Below are 19,730 nucleotides of genomic sequence, written 5' to 3'. Positions count from 1 at the left end.
GATCTCCTGACCTTGTGATCCGCCCGTCTCGGCCTCCCAAAGTGCTGGGATTACAGGCTTGAGCCACCGCACCCGGCCTGCGCTACAGAGTTTTGCACAAGTTCAGGCTTTCTTGGAACAACAAATCCCTGTTATTAACATCTGGCCCCACCTAGTAACCTAGGTACACATAGAAACTTAGATCTTAAGAAGATGTCTTTCCCAATGACTATCTTCTCTAAGACTCCAGAAAGAGAAACAGACTTTGAACCCAAGTTATCTTATTTATTTGATCCTACTGTCATAAAGTGTTCAAATTCAAGTATTATAAAGGATTGTAACAGGGAAAGCATTTAGGGTTTTCAGGCAGAGAACAGTTGGCCAAGGAAGTCAGCTTCTCAGAGTTCAAGAGGTAAGTGGTAAGACTGTCTTATATAGAAAGTAGAGAGTCATACAGATTAAAATCAAGCCAAGTGAGGGAAATACATTTTGAAAAGTCGCTGTGTCGGTGGAGTGGAAGGAAAGAGAAGACATAGATTTGCCCCCTTAATAGGGCGGGGTGAGGTCTGGCAAGAAGCCTGCACTCCCAGTTTTTATTGAGTGCTTGTAGTGGGGAGTGCTTGAGAAAATTCTACTATTGACCACATTCTGCAATCATAACTGTTACAACACTGTGATAGAAATCTTTTTGGCAAATATTTAAAATTACAAAATAATCAATATTAGTAGTAATTGCATCTTATGAAAAGATTGATGCAGGCTTGTCTGCCAGAAAGGGTGAGCCTGGCGTGAATGAAATTTACTCCTGTTGGGACACGCCTGGGATGGGGAGGAGCAGAGTAGGTATAGGTATATTTCAGCTCTTGTAGGTTAATACTGGTGTTAAGGGGAGAGAACTCCAAGTGGTCAGGGACTGGAAAAGAATAACAGCAGTATTTATTTATTTATTTATTTATTTATTTATTTATTTATTGAGACCGAGTCTTGCTCTGTCACCCAGGCTGGAGTGCAGTGGCACAGTCTCGGCTCACCGCAACCTCCACCTCCCAGGTTCAAGCGATTCTCCTGCCTCAGCCTCCCAAGTAGCTGGGATTACAGGTGCCCACCACCATGCCTGGCTAAATTTTTTTTTTTTTTTTTTTTTTGTATTTTTAGTAGAGATGGGGTTTCACTATGTTGGTCAGGCTAGTCTCAAACTCCTGACCTCAGGTAATCCACCCGCCTCGGCTCCCAAAGTGCTGGGATTACAGGCATGAGCCACTGCACCGAGCCTAACAGCAGCTTCTTAAAGGAAAAGAATATTAATCTAGGCAGTAGATTGGGTGGTAGGGTGGTTAAGAGTAGGGTAGTAGTAGGGTGGTTAAGAGCATGGTCTTGGGAGTCCTGGGTTCAAATCCTGACCTTGACATTTACTGTCTGTGGGATCCAGGCAAATTACATAATCTCTTTAAATCTATAGAAACGACCTCAGGAGCGTTGTTGGGAGGCTTAATTGTGACAGAAACTATGTATGTAAAGGGTTTAGCACAGTCCCTGTTGCACAGAAAGTTTTCCATATGTGGTTCCACTATATTTATAGTAGTACCCTTGAAAGGAAGTAATGAATATATGTTTTTTTTCTCAGATGGAAGTGGAGAATATCTTAGGGAGAGGGAGAGGTGGAGCAAAAGCAAGAAGGGAGAAAGGACACCTTTGTTATTTATTATTTTTAGTACATATGGGTCAAGGGGAAGAGAGAGAGAATAGTGGAAGACAGGCAAGATTAACATGGTTTAAATTAGAGGCCATGTTTCAGTTGAGTCTTTTCTAAGTACACACCATTTCAATCTATGGGATTTGGAGTAATCTCAAAAACTCTCTATTATCAGAGAACATCTTTACAAAAATGACCCAAGAGAAACTTTCAGAACAAGAATTACTTTGTTCAGTAGGGACTGTCTGAGAATGACACAAGTTTCATTCTGTTAAAATGAAATTCTATCAGTTTCTCTAGGGAAGACTCTTGGTTTTATCTTCCCCAGGACACCCTAACGCTGCTGTATCTGTCACAGCCTATTTCCTTGTGGTTTTCTTTATGTTGCTTTAAAAAAAAAATTCTTACTACTAAATGTACTTTGAACTTAGTCAGGCAGGGTTGTTTAATTAAAAGCTAGAAGTAGTACCGTTACCGCTGGGATGATTCATCTGGGACTTCACTTTAAATGCGTAATAGACAGAAGGAAGGTTCACAAACCAAAGTACAAAACCAAATGCACTATTTTTCCCTTAGTAGATCCTACTTTAACTCATTAAAGATGGCATGGAACAGCAGTGTCATAATGCAAATGGGAAGATTTCTTCTCTTAGTAATTTTATATCTGCCACGTGAGATGACAAGTAAGTTAAAGTTCTTTTTGACCTCTTTTTAGATAAAGAAAAATTTCCAATTAAGAAAAATGATCAATGGGCATTGGATATATCCTTAAATTCCAAATTGAAATGACTACACAGTTAGCATGGCTCACAGTATAGGAGTTAGCTAACAATAAAAAATCAAATGGAGGCCGGGAGGGTGGCTCATGCCTGTAATCCCAGCACTTTGGGAGGCTAAGGCGGGCAGATCATGAGGTTAGGAGATTGAGACCATCCTGGCTAACACAGTGAAACCCCATGTCTACTGAAAATACAAAAAATTAGCCGGTCGTGGTGGCGGGCGCCTGTAGTCCCAGCTACTCGGGAGGCTGAGGCAGGAGAATGGTGTGAATCCATTTCATGAGGCAGAGTTTGCAGTGAGCTGAGATGGCACCACTACACTCCAGCCTAGGCAACAGGGTGAGACTCTGTCTCAGAAAAAAAGAAGGAAAAGTATTGTTTTTAGGGTTTTATTATTACAAGACAAGGTGAAGTATTCTATTCTCTCCAGAGCCACCACCAGAATCCTCCTACAATTTAATGCATTTTACTAGTAATGTTACCCCAAATAATCTTCTGTTTATCTGAACATACCATTTCACATGAAAATCTTTCCAGCATTTGCTCCCCTACCACTGTTTTCTGATTTTAAAAGTAATGCGTAGTCATAGTAAAATTAATTAGGCAATCTATTAAAAAAAAAAAAAAAAGTACAAATCCCCCTAAATACTTTCATCCAGGGATGACAACCACTCAATATTCCATATTTTTTTAAAAATACTAGACAATACCATTATCTTTACAAGTAGCTTAAGTTTTTTGTTTTTTGAGAAAGAGTCTCACTCTTGTCGCCCAGGCTGGAGTGCAGTGGCCTGATTTCAGCTTACTGCAACCTTCACCTCCCTGGTGCAAGTGATTCTCCTGCCTCAGCTTCCTGAGTAGCTGGGATTACAGGAGCCCGCCACCAGGCCTGGCTAATTTTTTTGCTATTTTTAGTAGAGACAGTGTTTCACTATGTTGGCCAGGATGGTCTCAAACTTTTGACCTCAGGTGATCCGCCTGTCTTGGCCTCCCAAAGTGCTGGGATTACAGGCATGAGCCACCGTGCCTGGCCAGCTTAAGTTTTTTAAAAAGAAGGTTAATGTGTTTACAGAACATATCAACAAATGTTATCTGGGCTACAGGTTTCTGACAGATAAAATTCTTTTTCAGCTTTTGTTACTTGCTTCTAAACCAGGAAAATAAAAACCAAAATTCATACTATGCAATGAATAGCTTTCTAAAAGTCAGAGCTGAAAGAAAAAAAAAACCTACTATGTATCCTGATCACCCAACCCACAAAGACTTGTCTACCACACAAACCCCAGCTACTTAAACATCTTTTTGTTTTTCTTCACTGCCAAAACAATATTAAAACATTATAGATGCGAGACCCAATTTGTCCATAATCCTATCATTTAATCATAAAAGTGTTTCCAAATCAGTTCTTACTCATATGCATGTGCAATTTTGATACATTGGTAGTAATTATTAGAGCTTTAACTTATATTCTGCATTTTTTGCCTACTGTTTATACCTTAAATATTTTTCCATTTCATTCCCTTGTTTTCCTACTTTCAATCCCTTCAAGTAAATGTGTGTGTGTGTGTGTGTGTGTATTCAATATATATGGGATTTTTCCTAAGTCTTTTTTCCATGAAAATGTGTGTATGTGTGTATGTATACACACACACACATATATGATCTTTCTGTATGTATTGGTATCTAACCTGGTGCTTCTCAAACTTCACTGCATATTACAATCACCTGGGGGCTGGGGGTGAGGTGCTTTAAACAACACAATGCCCAGATTGCACTCACGTCAACTAACCAGATGTCTGGGGATGAGAACCAGGCATCAGTACTTTTTTTTGGAGGCAGGGTCTTGCTCGGTCACCCAGACTGGAGTGCAGTGGTGCGATCTTGGCTCACTGCAACCTCCACCTCCTGGGCTTAAGCGATTCTCCCACCTTATCCTCCCAAGTAGCTAGAACTACAGATGCACACCACTACGCCTGGCTAATTTTTTTTTAATTATTATTATTTTTTGTGGAGAAGGGGTCTGACTATATTTCCCAGGCTGGTCTTGAACTCCTGAGCTCAAACGATCCTCCCGCCTCTACCTCCCAAAGTGCTGGGATTATAGGCGTGAGCCACCGCACCCGGCTACATCAGTACTTTTTAAAAGATCCCCTGGTGATTCCAACGTGCACCAAAATTTGATGACCACATTTTAATCTTTTTGTTTTTCAGTTAACAATACATTATGAATATTTTTCATTATAAAATCATATAGATCAATATGACTATTTTTAATTGTTCAAAGTTTATTTTGTTCTACTGATGTAACATAACTTATTTAACCAATCATCTGTTCATGAGCATTTAGGTTGTTCACTCTGTATATCTAAATAGTTTCTCCCTGTATTCCCAGGTTCTGTTTTAACTGTGAATGGTAAAACTGAGAACTATATCCTGGATACTACACCTGGCTCCCAAGTGTCTCTGATATGTGCTGTTCAAAATCACACCAGAGAGGAAGAACTGCTCTGGTACCGAGAGGAGGGGAGAGTGGATTTGAAATCTGGAAACAAAATCAATTCCAGCTCTGTCTGTGTCTCTTCCATCAGTGAAAATGACAACGGAATCAGCTTTACCTGCAGGCTGGGGAGGGATCCGTCTGTGTCCATTTCGGTGGCACTGAATGTTATTTGTGAGTGAGGGGAACAGAAACGGCTAGTGGGTCTGTAATGTCTGCAATATATGAAGTGGTAGTTGAAATCTAGGTCTTGGTATTGCCAAATTGCCCAATGTATGCTCCCACCACAAAGTATGAGAGTACCTATTTCCCCTCACCCTCATGAGCACTGAGTATCGTCACACTCTGAGAATTTGCCAGCCTCCTTTGAAATTCTCTTTTCCTTTTTTCTTTCTTTTTTTTTTTTTTAAGACAGAGTCTCGCTCTGTTGCCCAGGATGGAGTGCAGTGCAGTGGCGCGATCTTGGCTCATTGCAACCTCTGCCTTCCAGGGTTCAAGCGATTCTCCTGCCTCAGCATCCTGAGTAGCTGGGGCTACAGGCACCCACCACCACACTCAGCTAATTTTTAATTTTTGTATTTTTAGTAGAGACGGGGGGGGGGGGTTCACCAAGTTGGCCAGGCTGTTCTCGAGCTCCTAACCTGAAGTGATCTGCCTACCTCAGCCTCTCAAACTGCTGGGATTACAGGTGTGAGCCACTGCGCCCAGCCTATTTTCAATTTTTAAATTAAGAATGAGGGTGTTCACCTTTATGTAAACATATTGGCCTGTTTTGTTTGTTTCCGTGAAATGCCTGCTTGTATCCTTAACTCATTTTTTTCTGTTGGGTTTTATGCCTTTTTCTCATTAATCTGTACGAGGGTTTTGTGGATTAAGGAAATTAGTCCTTTGTCATTTTGAATTGTAAGTATTTCTCCTACTTGTTTTTGAAAATTTTTATAGTTCTTTTTTGCCATATTGAAATTTTAAATGTTTATATATTTAAAGCTACAAGTCTTTTCCTTTGTAGTGCCTAGCTTTTGTGTTCTGCTTAGACAGATTTTCATGGCCTGGCACAGTGGCTCATGCCTGTAATCCCAACACTTGGGAGGCAGAGGCAAATGGATCACTTAAGATCAGGAGTTCAAGACCAGCCTGATTAACATGGCGAAACCTGGCCTCTACTAAAAATACAAAAATTGGCCAGGTGCGGTGGTGGGCACCTGTAATCTCAGCTACTCAGGAGGCTGAGGCAGGAGAATTGCTTGAACTAAAGAAGCGGAGGTTGCAATGAGCTGAGATGCCACCACTACACTTCAGCCTGGGCAACACAGTGAGACCTCATCTCAAAAAAAAGAAAAAAAAGATTTTCATTAGGGAATCTTTAAACATTACCTTAAAGTCAAAAAAGATGAAGCTCTTCAATGACTGGGTTCCAGGTATTGGTAACCTGTTGGTGGAACTGTATAGGCTTAGGGGACTGTCAAGTGATATTATGTAGGTGATCACATGGGTCATTGGGTGAAAAGCTGGTTCTGCATGAGAATGGTGTGGATGGTATGGCGATGGGTGAGGTATGATGATGCAGTATGATTTGGTAGAAAGACCCTATCTCTACAAACATAACATAGTGAGACCCTATTTCTACCAAAAAAAAAAAAATGTATGTTTTTAATTAACTGGGCATGGTGGCACACACCTGTAGCCCCAGCTACTCGGGAGGCTGAGGCTAAAGGATCGCCTGAGCCCAGAAGGTTAAGGCTTCAGGGAGCTATGATTGCCCCACTGCATTTCAACCGAGGCAACAGAGTGAGACCCTGTCTCAAAAAAAAAAAAAAAAAAAAAAAAGACAGCTAAGGAAACTAAGGCCCGGACTAGGGGCTCAAATCATAGCTGCGGCTGAGAACAAAACACTAATTCCCAAGCTTCTAATTCTAACCTAGTGCTTAAGTGCTTATTCCATGAAACCTCCTTGTTTTTTTTTGTTTGTTTGTTTGTTTGTTTGTTTTTTTGGAGACAGCGTCTCACTCAGTCACCTACACTAGAGTGCAGTAGCACAATCTCAACTCACTGTAACCTCTGCCTCCGAGGCTCAAGTGATCCTCCTGCCTCAGCCTCCCAAGTAGCTGGGACTACAGGCACGCACCAACACACTGAGCTGATTTTTGTATTTTTTGTAGAGACGGGGTTTTGCTGTGTTGCCTGGGCTGATGGAACCCTCTTAAGGGAGACACGGCAGAAATGCCAACAATGTGATTTGATGACTTAAAGAAATTGTTTTCAGTTTTCCAGCCTCAATCCACTTTTTAAACTCTCTTTATAACAATCTCCTAAATATCATTGTTGCTAAGTGTGTGTGTGTATAGTTAATTGCTCAGTAATCCATAATGACAGTACTGACACAAAGTCATCAACCAATAAATCAAAATGAGCTCATAAAACATGACAAGGATATTATGTACCCTTCAAAGGCAGGACCATTATTGTTATAAATAGCAGCTCAAGAACTAAATGGAAGCTTGATAATACACTGTTTGGGGGAGAATATGGAGAAACAGTTTCTCTCATACGTCGTTGCTGAAAGTTTAAATTAAGAACGCCTCTTTCATAATATCTATCAAAATTAAAAGTGTGCATATCCTATGACACAGCATTTCTCCTTCTAGGTGTTAACCTTGGAGAAATACATGCACATAGGCATAAAGAGATATGTACAAGGATGTTTATTGTATCATTGCTTAACATTTTAAAATGAAAACAACCTAATGCCCATCAAAACACAAATGATTAAAGTAATGCATTCTAAAAGCAATAAGCTAGATCTCCATGGTTCAATATGAACATATCTCAAAAACATGCAAGTTATTGAGAGAAATGAAGTATTTTATGTAAATCCTTTCCATGCCCCTAAAATAATGTGATATATTTCCTATGGGTACACTATATGCATAGAAAACTATTTAGGAAAAAGAAAGATAGGGAAGGATTTACACCAAACTCATAGCAGCGGGTATCTCTGGGGGTCAGGAAGTGACCAGCTTGGATCTTAGCTTTATCTGAAATGTACTAATTTTTACAGAGGGGATATTCACATATACTGATGTGCTTAAATTAATTTCAAATAGTTAAATAAAAAGAAATCACTAACAGAATCTGTCCACAAATGGAATTGTTCTATTTGGCAATTATGTTCTCTATTCCAGCAGCTTCCTGCATATCTGAATACCATATAACATCCTTGTTGGATTTGATACAGAATTCAAGCTCATTCCAAAGAGCAACAAAATGTCATTCTTCTGAGAGAGTTATTAATAGCACAGCCTACTCAGGGTCTAATTATTCAGTGTGCAGATTATACAAGCTCCTTTTTCCTCCTTCTCCGTCTCTGTCTTTTTCCTAGTTCCCACTCTCCAACCGTTTCATTACTATTCTGCACTTCTGCCAGAATATACAAGGTGATATATATGTTTGACTGTCTATGGGTCTACAACTCCCCTTATTGTAGAGGGAAGAAGGAATTGCTCACACAGAGGGATGAGAGGGACTCACTTGCCTTCCACAGATGCCAGAGTTCTCATGCTTAGAACACCTGGGAGGAGGACATTATTTCTAGAGCACCACTGAGAAAACGCAGAGATGCATTGGTAAATATGTTACCAAGGCAATGGTTAGATAAAATACAAAAACAGACGGTGAGAGTAACCCTCAAAACCACCACCACCGTAATAATAATAGCAGCTAGCACTGTGGCAAATTCTTTACAGAGATTATTTTATTTAATCTTTACAGCATCTCAGGAGATGTATGATTATCCCATTTTTTTACATGAGAAACAGAGGCCTTAGCAGTTAGTTAACTGTCTCAAAGTCACAGTAAATGGTGTAGATGGAATTAGGTCTAATTGCAGTGTATGCCTTCTTAATTTTGTACTGTTTTGTGCAACACTAGCACAGGTTGGTTTATTAAGTCTCAGAGAACAAAGACTCAAGGGTTATACTCTTGGGTAGTGTTACATATTGTCTGCTTGTCATAGATTCATTACTATATATCATGCTCATAATCACATATTGTTTCATGGTTGATCTTCTTCATCACATTAAAAGTTCTATGAGGTTTGGAACTGGAAGTGTTATTTGCCCTTGTTACCCCAGTGCTTGGCACACAGTACGTATTTAATAAATTTTTGTCAAATGAATAAATGACCACATGAGATAGACTGAAGGAAGACTTTGAACTCTGACAGTGAACTACTGCTTATCAGCTAATTAAATCTAAATGCTTGAGTCTTGCAGTTCCTCCTCTCCTAAGTGGAAACGACTTCCAAACAGTTGAGGAAGGCAGTAACGTGAAGTTGGTTTGCAGTGTGAAAGCCAACCCCCAGGCTCAAATGATGTGGTACAAAAACAGTAGTCTCCTGGATTTAGAGAAAAACCATCACCAAATCCAACAGACAAGTGAGTCTTTTCAGCTGTCAATCACCAAAGTTGAGAAATCTGACAACGGAACCTACAGTTGTACTGCAAAGTCATCTCTGCAAACGGAGAGCTTGGACTTTCACCTGATTGTTAAAGGTAACTCTCTTTTTAAGTAATACTCAGCACAGTGCAAAACTCACGCCAGATGCTCAGTAAATATTTTTGGTGACAATAAATGATAATAACAATTATGATTAGTGGCTAGGATTTTCTTTGGAGAATCATCCCCATCCAAGGATTTTTCCACTAAGAATCCTGGTCCATCCTTTTAGGGAAATCATGCCCATTCCATACAGGACACTGTTTTTTGAGCAAAGATCCTTTCTTAGAACAAAATATAGGAAACAATTCTGCTTGGCTTTTAGGGAGGAGTATTTCCATGAATTCTTCTGGGCAACGAGGTGTGTAGCAACTGGACTTTTGAGTTCATAGCTTCATAACTAACAGAAGAGAAGTAAAAAACACACAGAGAAGAGAAATTATGACTAGATAAGAAAATGGATCTCTACAATCACTCCTAACTCAAATTCTAACCTGTAGGCTAATCAGCAGAGAGAGTAGGAAAAAATAAGGGGGAAAAAAACCCTTTCTCTTGGATTCATGCTTCATCTACCCAGGGTTATCCCCTCTACAATGACAGAGCAAATGACCATCTGTGGGGTTTTCCCTCCTCATATTTCTTGCTTATACAAAAAGAGAAAGGCAAAATGCCTGGGGTAGCAGATGCCGAAAATGCTCATTCACATGTTGTCTGCTCTCACGCTAGCACACCAGAAGCAGCCCAACAAGCTGAGACTCCCATATCTTGTTATTCGCTTTGTCATTTGCCTCCCTGTACCCACTCATTACCAGTCTTGCCAGTCCCCAGGAAGCCAACTGAACCCCTGCCAGAAGTGTTGTGGTGATATAACCTTAGCGTGTCTTATTTCCTTCCCCTTGAGGGGAAGGTTATGGGATATGAACAGAGTGGCTGGTGGGGAAGAAGAGTTACTGGAGGCTGAATGCCCGTCACTGTGATTCCTGGAATGACCAGTAATTCATCCTGCAGAGCACTAACAATTGCTCAGGGGCTCCTTGTTTTAAAAACCTAACCCACTCATCCTGAGTACCCATGAGACAGAAGCGGTGAAAAAGCTTTATGGCTATTTACCTCCCCCAAGACCACAAAAGCATGGAAGGGTGGGCCTCATGCCCTGCCATCCTAAGTGACTATGAACACCACACTTGGAGGCCAGGGAATTATACCCCTCCTGGTTAAGAAGAAATCATAATTGTTCTGTGTCACATTTTAAAAAAAATACAGCTTATGTGGCAATCAGGATGCTAGCTTAGCAAATTGGCTTTCAGGTGGGCAGAAACTTGTTTTGGGTGGGGCTCTTCCAAACTAACTTGTTTTTCTTATTTCTTCTTGCTTAGCTACTTCCCACGGCTGGTGGCATAAATGCTCTGCTGCTGGGGCTCAGGCTAAATGCCAAGATTTTCATGAGGCTTCTCCTGGCTTCACGGCTCAGTGAGGAAGTACCTAAATGAGGCCATGCAAAGCTACAAATGACATCACAGATCTTTTCTTGAGCACAAGATTTAGCCCATGTGTTGAGATTATTTAACCATGATGAATATGGGAGGGAAATATCAGGTCTGGTTACAAATGAGACCATAAAACAGGACAAGGGGAGAGGCGCAGTTATGCAATTACCCTCGCCAGAGTCTCTTTTTCCTTTCTTTTCCTTTTATTTTTTTTTTGAGACAGGGTATCGCTCTGCCACCTAGGCTGGAGTGCATTGGTGTAATCATAGTACACTGCAACCTCATCCCCCCAGGCTCAAGCGATCTTCCCACCTCAGCCTCCTGAATAGCTGGGACAGGTGCATGCCACCACAACCAGCTAATTTAAAAAATTGTTTTTGTAGAGATGAGGTCTTGCCATGTGGATCAGGCTGGTCTTGAATTCCTAGGCTCAAGCAATCTGCCACCTCAGCTTCCCAAAGTGCTGGGGTTACAGGCATGAGCCACCATGCCCAGACCAAAGTCACTTTCAACAGAAATTTGAAATCCTAAGCAAGCCAATGGGTAAGGTTGTTTACTTCAGTTTGTTTATAGAATAAGAACTGTCGGCCGGGCACTGTGGCTCATGCCTGTAATCCCAGCACCTTGGGAGGCTGAGGCGGGTGGGTCACGAGGTCAGCAGTTTGAGACCAGCCGGACCAACACGGTGAAACCCTGTCTCTACTAAAAATACAAAAAAAAAAAAAAAAAATTAGCCAGGCGTGATGGCCGGGCACCTATAATCCCAGCTACTGGGGAGGCTGAGGCAGGAGAATTGCTTGAAACCAGAAGGCAGAGGTTGCAGTGAGCCAATATCGCACCACTACACTCTAGCCTGGGCAACAAGAGCAAAACTCCGTCTCAAAAAATAAGTAAATAAAAGACAGAGTAAGAGCTGTCACATGTGGCTTCATTTTATCTGGCTTAGTAAAAATATTCCAACCGGTGAATGAATTCTGATTTCTTTTTCTAATTGTCCTACCTTTACTTCCCCTTTGTTTTGACATCTCGCAAATAGAGGGGCTCCCCAGTAAGGCGAGGGGCTCCCCAGTAAGCTGAGGGCCCTTTGGTGTGTCCCAGAGCTGGCTAGTACAGAACCAGGGCTTACTAGAAAAAGGCTCACTGTGCAAAGTTTCTCCATAGGGGTGATGTGACCCATACCTTCATGAGAATAATTTTTAGAAACAGCCAAGAGAGGGCAAAAATTTAATCCATTTATTCCCCAAAATTATTAAGAGCAGGAAAATTATATAAAAAAAGTAATTACAGGCTGCGTGGGGTGGTTCATGCCTGTAATCCCAGGACTACGGGAGGCCAAGCGGAAGGGTTGCTTGAGGCCAGGAGTTCCAAAACAACCTGGGCAACTTGCTGGGACGCTGTCTCTACAACAAATAGAAAAATTAGCTGGGTGTAGTGGCACGCACTGGTAGTCTCAACTACTCAGGAGGCTAAGGTAGGAGGATCTCTTAAGCCCTAGAGGTCAAGGCTACAGTGAGCCATGATCATGCCACTGCACTCCAGCCTGGGTGACAGAGTGAGACCCTGTCTCCAATAATAATAATAATAATAATAATAATAATTGGTTAATGTGTTATACAGTTATGGGGACAGGGGAGATAAACCCTATTTCATAATCTTAAGGTATATAGGGATTGGGCTTTGAAATTAAATTTACCTAAAGTCACTTCTTCCCCTCTTCCCTGGCTTTTGCCCTTCACTTGCTATTTCATGACCCTGTTTCCTTTCTAATACTTAATCTGTAGTATCTGTTTGTTTAATGTCTGTCTCCCCAACTAGAAGATGAGCTCCATGAAGGCAGAGGAGCCTTCCACACCTGTCCTATTTTTTGCAGAGCTGAACACAGTGCATAACACACATTAGTCACCCAGTAAATATTTGTTGACTGCACCTCAATCCATAAACTCAATTGTACAAGAAATAGCACATGCTCAATTTCCTTTAGATGCCTAAAATATTATTTAAGCCATGACTGAAGCTCCTTCCCCTCGTTGGGTGGCATCAGAATCCAGGGGCTTGGACAAGGTCACTTAAAAACCTTTGTTGACCTTAAGCACTTTTACTTTATTATTTTTTTAAGAAACGGGGTCCTGCCAGGTGCAGTGGCTGACGCCTGTAATTGCAACACTTTGGAAGGCCCAGGTAGGAGAAATGCTTGAGGTCAGAAGTTCAAGACCAGACTGGGCAACACACCCAGGCTCCATCTCTAAAAAAATTTTTTTTTAAATTAAAAAATAGGGTTGGCCAGGCATGGTGGCTCACACCTATAATCCCAGCATTTTGGGAGGCCAAAGCAGGCAGATCACTTGAGGTCAGGAGTTCGAGGCCAGACTGGCCAACATGGTGAAACTCTGTCTCCACCTACCTAAAATACAAAAATTAGCTGGACATGGTGTTGTACACCTGTAGTACCAGCTACTCGGGAGACTGAGGCAGGAGAATCTCTCGAACCCAGGAGGCAGAGGTTACAGTGAGCCACTGCACTCCAGCCTGGGTGGCAGAGCGAGATTCTGTCTAAAAAAAAAAAAAAATAGTGTCTCACTATGTTGCCCAAGGTAGACAGCAGTGGCTATTCATAGGTGCAATCATAGGGTGCTATAACCCTGAACTCCTGGGCTTAAGCAATCCTCCTGCCTCAGCCTCCCAAGTGGCTGGGGCTACAGGTATGCCACCCTGCCTGGCTTCACTTTTACTTTTGAGAGCTTCATTCCATATCATATTAAAGATATTAAAAACAAAGCACATTATCTGTGCTTTCTGCTGTAAAACTTTTGAAAGAATTTTTATAACTTGTATAGATTTTGAATTTTGTTATAAATAAGTTACTCATTTGGTTCTTGAGGTTTAAACATCATTATTTAACAGTTGAGTTACAGTTGATGCCAGACTGCATTTTACAGATGCTTAAACATTGATTAATTTTGATTAATTTTGCTACTTTCTTTTCTTTTTTTTTTTTTTTTTTTTTTGAGATGGAGTCTCGCTCTGTCGCCCAGGCTGGAGTGCAGTGGCCGGATTTCAGCTCACTACAAGCTCCGCCTCCCGGGTTTACGCCATTCTCCTGCCTCAGTCTCCCGAGTAGCTGGGACTACAGGCGCCCACCACCTCGCCCGGCTAGTTTTTTGTATTTTTTAGTAGAGATAGGGTTTCACCGTGTTAGCCAGGATGGTCTCGATCTCCTGACCTCGTGATCCGCCCGTCTTGGCCTCCCAAAGTGCTGGGATTACAGGCTTGAGCCACTGCGCCCGGCTGCTACTTTATTTTCATATCTTGGGGTCAATCATTTTTTTCCGGGTCTCAAATATTTTCAGAGGCTCCTAGAAAGCTTGCAAACACAGGCACTATGCCTATAGTGACTGATAAATAAAGTAGCTCTTGGCCAGGTGCAGTGGCTCACACCTGTAATCCCAGCACTTAGGGAAGCCAAGGCAAGCGGATCACAAGGTCAGGAGATGGAGACCATCCTGGCTAACACAGTGAAACCCCATCTCCACTAAAAAATACAAAAATTATCTGGGCATGGTAGCATGCGCCTGTAATCCCAGCTACTCAGGAGGCTGAGGCAGGAGAATTACTTGAACCCAGGAGGCAGAGGTTGCAGTGAGCCGAGATCGCACCACCGTACTCCAGCCCGGGCAACAGGAGCGAAACTCTGTCTAAAAAAAAATAAAAAGTAGCTCTCAGTTTGCCTGGTGTTTAGAAAATAAAGGAGTAGGCTTTCACTTCCAAGCTGTCGTGGTTGCTGCTGATCTCTTCCTAGTCCCAGTTAGAAGTAGGCCCTGTGTCTTTGCATGGCATTTAGAGAGATGCGGAAACCTTTGCCAAGGTTGGGAAGGCTAATGCTTAGAGTCCTACTTCCCTAGAGACACTATGCAGCCACCTACCTTCTATAATGTCTTGTCACCTGCTTGGGCACCATCGTAGTACAGGTATAAGGCTCCCCACTGCTTTTGAGGCCCACAGACCTCTCTCTCCTTCTTAGTCCAGAAAACTCTCTACCCTTTCTCTTCTTGCTCTCAAAGCCTTCCTCCCTCTCTTCCCTCACCCACCCCGGGATACTTCCCAATATATTTTGGGCTTTTCAAAATCCAGGCAAAACCATTGACTTCAATCTAATTCTGCTCTGTGTGTGGCAAAAACTGTGGGTGAAGGAAGTACAAAATGGCCTACTTGTTTTAGGGGAGTTACTCATATTACAATAAATTATTAATCCACAAAGGAATTGATTCAAAACCTGCCTCTGCCATTTACTAGTTCTGTGACTTTTTTTTTTTTTTTTTGAAAGACAGAGTTTTGCTCTGTCACTCAGACTGGAATGCAGCGGTGCGACCCTGGCTCACTGCAACCTCTGTCTCCCAGGATCAAACAATTCTCCTGCCTCAGTCTCCCAAGTAGCTGGGAATACAGGCACTCACCACCATGCCCAGCTATTTTTTTTTTTTTTTTTTTTTTTTTTTTGTACAGATAGGGTTTCACCATGTGGGCCAGCCTGGTCTTGAACTCCTGACCTCAAGTGATCTGCCCGTGTTGGCCTTCCAAAGTTCTGGGATTCCAGGCATGAGCCACTGCACCTGGCCTAGTTCTATGACTTTGGACAAGCATTCTAACCCCTCAAAGCCCCTGGTTCCTCACCTGTGAAATGAGGACAATCATACCTACCTTTTGAGATTGTTGAGAAGGTTTAATTAAGGGGATGATATACATAAAGTTCAAGGCACCGTTGCTGGGATGTACTGGAAGTATATAAATGTTCATTCTTATTCCCTGTGTTTGCATTTCCAACAGATAAAACTGTGAGTGTACCAGCAGAGCCCATTATTGCTGCATGTGTTGTGATCTTTCTGACATTGTGCTTTGGACTGATTGCTAGAAGAAAGAAAATAATGGAGGTATCTAAGTATTCTGAGCTATTTAAGTGAAAAACGATCATCTGAATAAAGGCAGAAAGCTAGAAATATAAGTGACTTCAGTTAAGAACCCTTCTTGGCAAAGTCAAATCTGGTCTTTCTACCATGAGATCTTAAAATACAGTTGCTCAAGGGAATAAAAATTATATGGTATATTATGAGTACAGATTTACAAAGAAGAGAAGTGCACATGGGTAAAGCCTGAATTGAAAATAGCTGTGTTGCCAGGGGTAGGGAATTGGGGGCTGATTTTCCTTCCTTTTAAATTTCCCTTTATTGTTGCTATGGTACCTGTGGTATGATAAATAAGCATAAGGAGGAACATCTGCTTTAGATTCAGAGATCTGCATGAAAAAGATGGCACTGGCTGCTCACCTCTGGACTACAGCCACATGCCCTGGCTGTAGTGGGCTGGGGTTTGAACTATAAAGTAGTTATCCTCATTGGTTGGTATGATTCAGAATATGTGCATGCATAGGTTAATGCCATGCATTTGACTCTGCCAGTTAAGCCAGTGCCAAAGAAGAGCAAATATGGCAGAAAGCCCTAGACTGAGTTCATCATTCACCAAGGGGCATTCTCCTTGGAACGCATAGTAACAGGGCAGCCATGTCTCTCAAGAAGCAATTCACTCCTGCTCCCTATTCCAATCCCAAGCATATTTTTGTTGTTGTTTCCTTCCTTCCTTCCTTCCTTCCTTCCTTCCTTCTTTCCTTCCTTCTTTCCTTCTTTCCTTCCTTCCTTTTCTTTCTTTCTTTCTTTCTTTCTTTCTTTCTTTCTTTCTTTCTTTCTTTCTTTCTTTCTTTCTTTCTTTCTTTCCCTTCTTTCTTTCTTCTTTCTTTTTCTTTCTTTCTTTCTTCCTTCTTTTTCTTTCTCTCTCTCTCTCTCTCTCTCTCTCTCTTTCTTTCTTTCTGAGATAGAGTTTTACTCTCTCTCCCAGGCTAGAGTGCAGTGCCATGATCACAGCTCACTGTAGCCTCAACCTCCTGGGCTCAAGTGATCCTCCCATCTCAGCCTCCCAAGTAGTTGGGACCACAGGCATGCACCACCATGCCTTGCTAATTTTTGTAATTTTTGTAGAGACAGGGTTTTGCCATGTTGCCCAGGCTGGTCTCGAACTCCTGAGCTCAAGTGATCTGCCTGCCTCAGCCTCCCAAAGCACTAGGATTATAGGTATGAGCCACCATGCCCAGCCACAAAGCTTTTTTTTTTTTTTTTTTTTTTTTTTTTTTTTTTTTTTTTTTGAGACGGAGTCTTGCTCTGTCACCCTGGCTGGAGTGCAGTGGCACGATCTCAGCTCACTGCAAGCTCCACCTCCCAGGTTCACGCCATTCTCCTGACTCAGCCTCCAGAGTAACTGGGACTACAGGCACGTGGACCATACCTGGCTTTTTTTTTTTTTTCTCTGTATTTTTAGTAGAGATGGGGTTTCACCATGTTGGCCAGGCTGGTCTTGAACTCCCAACCTCAAATGATCCACCCTCCTCGGCTTCCCAAAGTGCTGGGATTACAGGCGTGAGCCATCCCACTCGGCCACATTTTTTTTCTATAAAAAAAGAAATACTCAAGTATCTAAGATCCTGGAAGTATCTTAACTAACAGTTACATCTTCTCTGCATTTAATAATAACTACTAGTGTGGCCCCCAAAACAACACCTGAGCCAGTACAGAGGTGGCTGTATTTCCATGCACCTGTCCTCAAGCCACCTTAATGCATTCAAAATATTTCTCCATGGGCCTTAAAAAGCAGGCTAATTTATTGCCATGTTTGCTTTTAGCTCTGCATGAAGGATAAAGACCCTCACAGGGAAACAGCTCTGTAAGTACCCTAGGCCGGGACCAGTGTTTTTTAAATAAGCAGATGAATAGCAGTGATATGCATCACTCTAGATAAACTCCTAGAGTTTGGAAATCTAGAGATGGGGGGTGCTGGAAGGGGGAGGGGTTCAAAGAAGAATAGAAGGTGGAGGAAAATCTGCCTCCACTTTAGAGGAAGATAGGTTGAAAAGTTGCCTAGAACAGAGAACACCTTCCGTCCTAAGCCTGCTCTCTCTTTAAGTGAGTTTGCCTAACGTTTGTGCAACTGCATTTTATTGCCACACAACGCAAATGCTCTGGGGGAAGCCACTGCTCCATACTGCTTTACAACAAGGCCAGGAACCACATTCATCCTCATACTGCCTTCTCTTTGCAGCTTTGTTTAGTGCTTCTAGCATATGTGGAGTGGGTAGTAGGTAATAAGAACAAAGGCATGTTGTCAGAGAGTATGGGTTTTGTTTTGAATTTTCTTCTTATTGCTATGAGCATCATTATAATTAATTTCTTCATTCATTTCAGATGAGAAAGCTGAGATGCCATCGAATACAGAGAGAGTTTTGCATCAGGACCTCCAAAGTTATATAGTCCCATCTGTATTTATTGCTATTATTAAATTCACTCCTGTCACTCCTGTTTCATTAATCACGTAACAGTAGTTGTTAGTACTGATTTGATACACTTGTGGAATGTTTTTATGGAGACAGCTATTAAGAATGAAAAGTAAGATTTCATTAAGTCTTCTCCTTGAAGTATATATTAATGAGATTTGCTCCAAATAGGTTGGTAATCATTTATTGTTTAGTGTGTTTTTTTCTAGGTAGGAGATACTTGGGTCTCACAAATTGGTGCAAAACCGAAAAAAAAAAAAAAAAAAGGAGGAAACAAAAGAGTAATCAATTTTTTCAGTTGTCCAGGAAGCACATGAAAAAATACCAGTTATGCCAGGTGTGGTGGCTCCTATAATCCCAGCACTTGGGGAGGCTGAGGCAGGCAGATCACTTCAGGAATTCAAGATTAGCCTGGCCAACATAGTGAAAACCATCTCTACTCAAAGTACAAAAAGCCGGGCGTAGAGGCGTGCACCTGTAATTCCAGCTACTCGGGAGGCTGAGGCAGGAGAATCGCTTGAACCTGGTAGGCGGAGGTTGTAGTGAGCTGAGATGGCGCCACTGCACTCCAGCCTGGGCACCAGAGTGAGACTCTATCTCAAAACAAACAAACAAAAAATCAATTATTATCTACCTTCACTGTCGTTTCATAAAAAAATGTTTTAGGACTAAAGAAAGAAAGAAGACTATAATCTTGAAATATAACATGCTCCTTCAAATGGAATAAATTTAGTATTATGAAAAACTCAGCATATGTTCTTGTTTTTCTCATCTCATTGTCGTTGACAGGGTCACAAAATTTGTGAGCTCTATGTGGCAATGAATGTTCAAACAGCAATGAAAATGGTCATTTGTGCCACACTATCTGTACTAATGATGAGTCAGCCTGTACTTTTCTCATACATCTCCTATTTAAACCGCAGCTCTCATAATTTATCATTGACTTTCCCCACCTCCATTCTTTCTTCATTTTTGCCCCATAAGAGTTTATGCTTCTCTTTCCCACACAACTGGGGGAGCTTATGGGGAAAGGCAGCCTTGGCCGGAATCATCTTTGATGTCTCTTCTGTGCTCCTTCTCTGTCTTAGAAAAACAAAACAAAACTGTTTTCATCTAATTTTGCAGAAGCTAAATGTGCCACAGTGCAAGAGAAATCTGCTGTCAGACAGGTGGTAAAAAGCCTTCTTGACATAGAAGCAAAAAGAAGAAATTAGCAGAATGTATGAAATCTCAACAGACTTGTTTCTAAAAAGAACAGACATAATCCTCCTGTTAGTCTCTCTTTGCTTCCTTGGAAACTTCAGTATGGAATGGATGAGAGAGACCGCTACAGACTGTGGGTTACAGATTTCTCTGTCTTCTTGGAGGATCCAGCAGGGTTTTGTGGGGAAGCCTCCAGACCACGTTCCTCACTGGAGATTTCTCAAAGTAG

At 41.7% G+C, this 19,730-nt stretch overlaps 1 protein-coding gene across 1 annotated transcript; it reads left to right on the top strand.

The window, feature by feature from the left end:
- Window positions 1–2,254: 2,254 nt before the first annotated feature.
- On the top strand, window positions 2,255–18,779 carry TMIGD1 (transmembrane and immunoglobulin domain containing 1). The gene is made up of 6 exons (XM_010367950.2): window positions 2,255–2,355; window positions 4,844–5,122; window positions 9,220–9,498; window positions 15,751–15,854; window positions 17,651–17,691; window positions 18,210–18,779. The coding sequence occupies exons 1-6, from the start codon at window positions 2,274–2,276 to the stop codon at window positions 18,211–18,213; spliced, it is 789 nt and encodes a 262-aa protein (XP_010366252.1). The 5' UTR covers window positions 2,255–2,273; the 3' UTR covers window positions 18,214–18,779.
- The last annotated feature ends 951 nt before the right edge of the window (window positions 18,780–19,730 follow it).

This window comes from Rhinopithecus roxellana, chromosome 19 (assembly GCF_007565055.1).
Source record: "Rhinopithecus roxellana isolate Shanxi Qingling chromosome 19, ASM756505v1, whole genome shotgun sequence".
Lineage (NCBI taxonomy): Eukaryota > Metazoa > Chordata > Mammalia > Primates > Cercopithecidae > Rhinopithecus > Rhinopithecus roxellana.
This window is presented reverse-complemented; position numbering and strand designations above follow the sequence as displayed.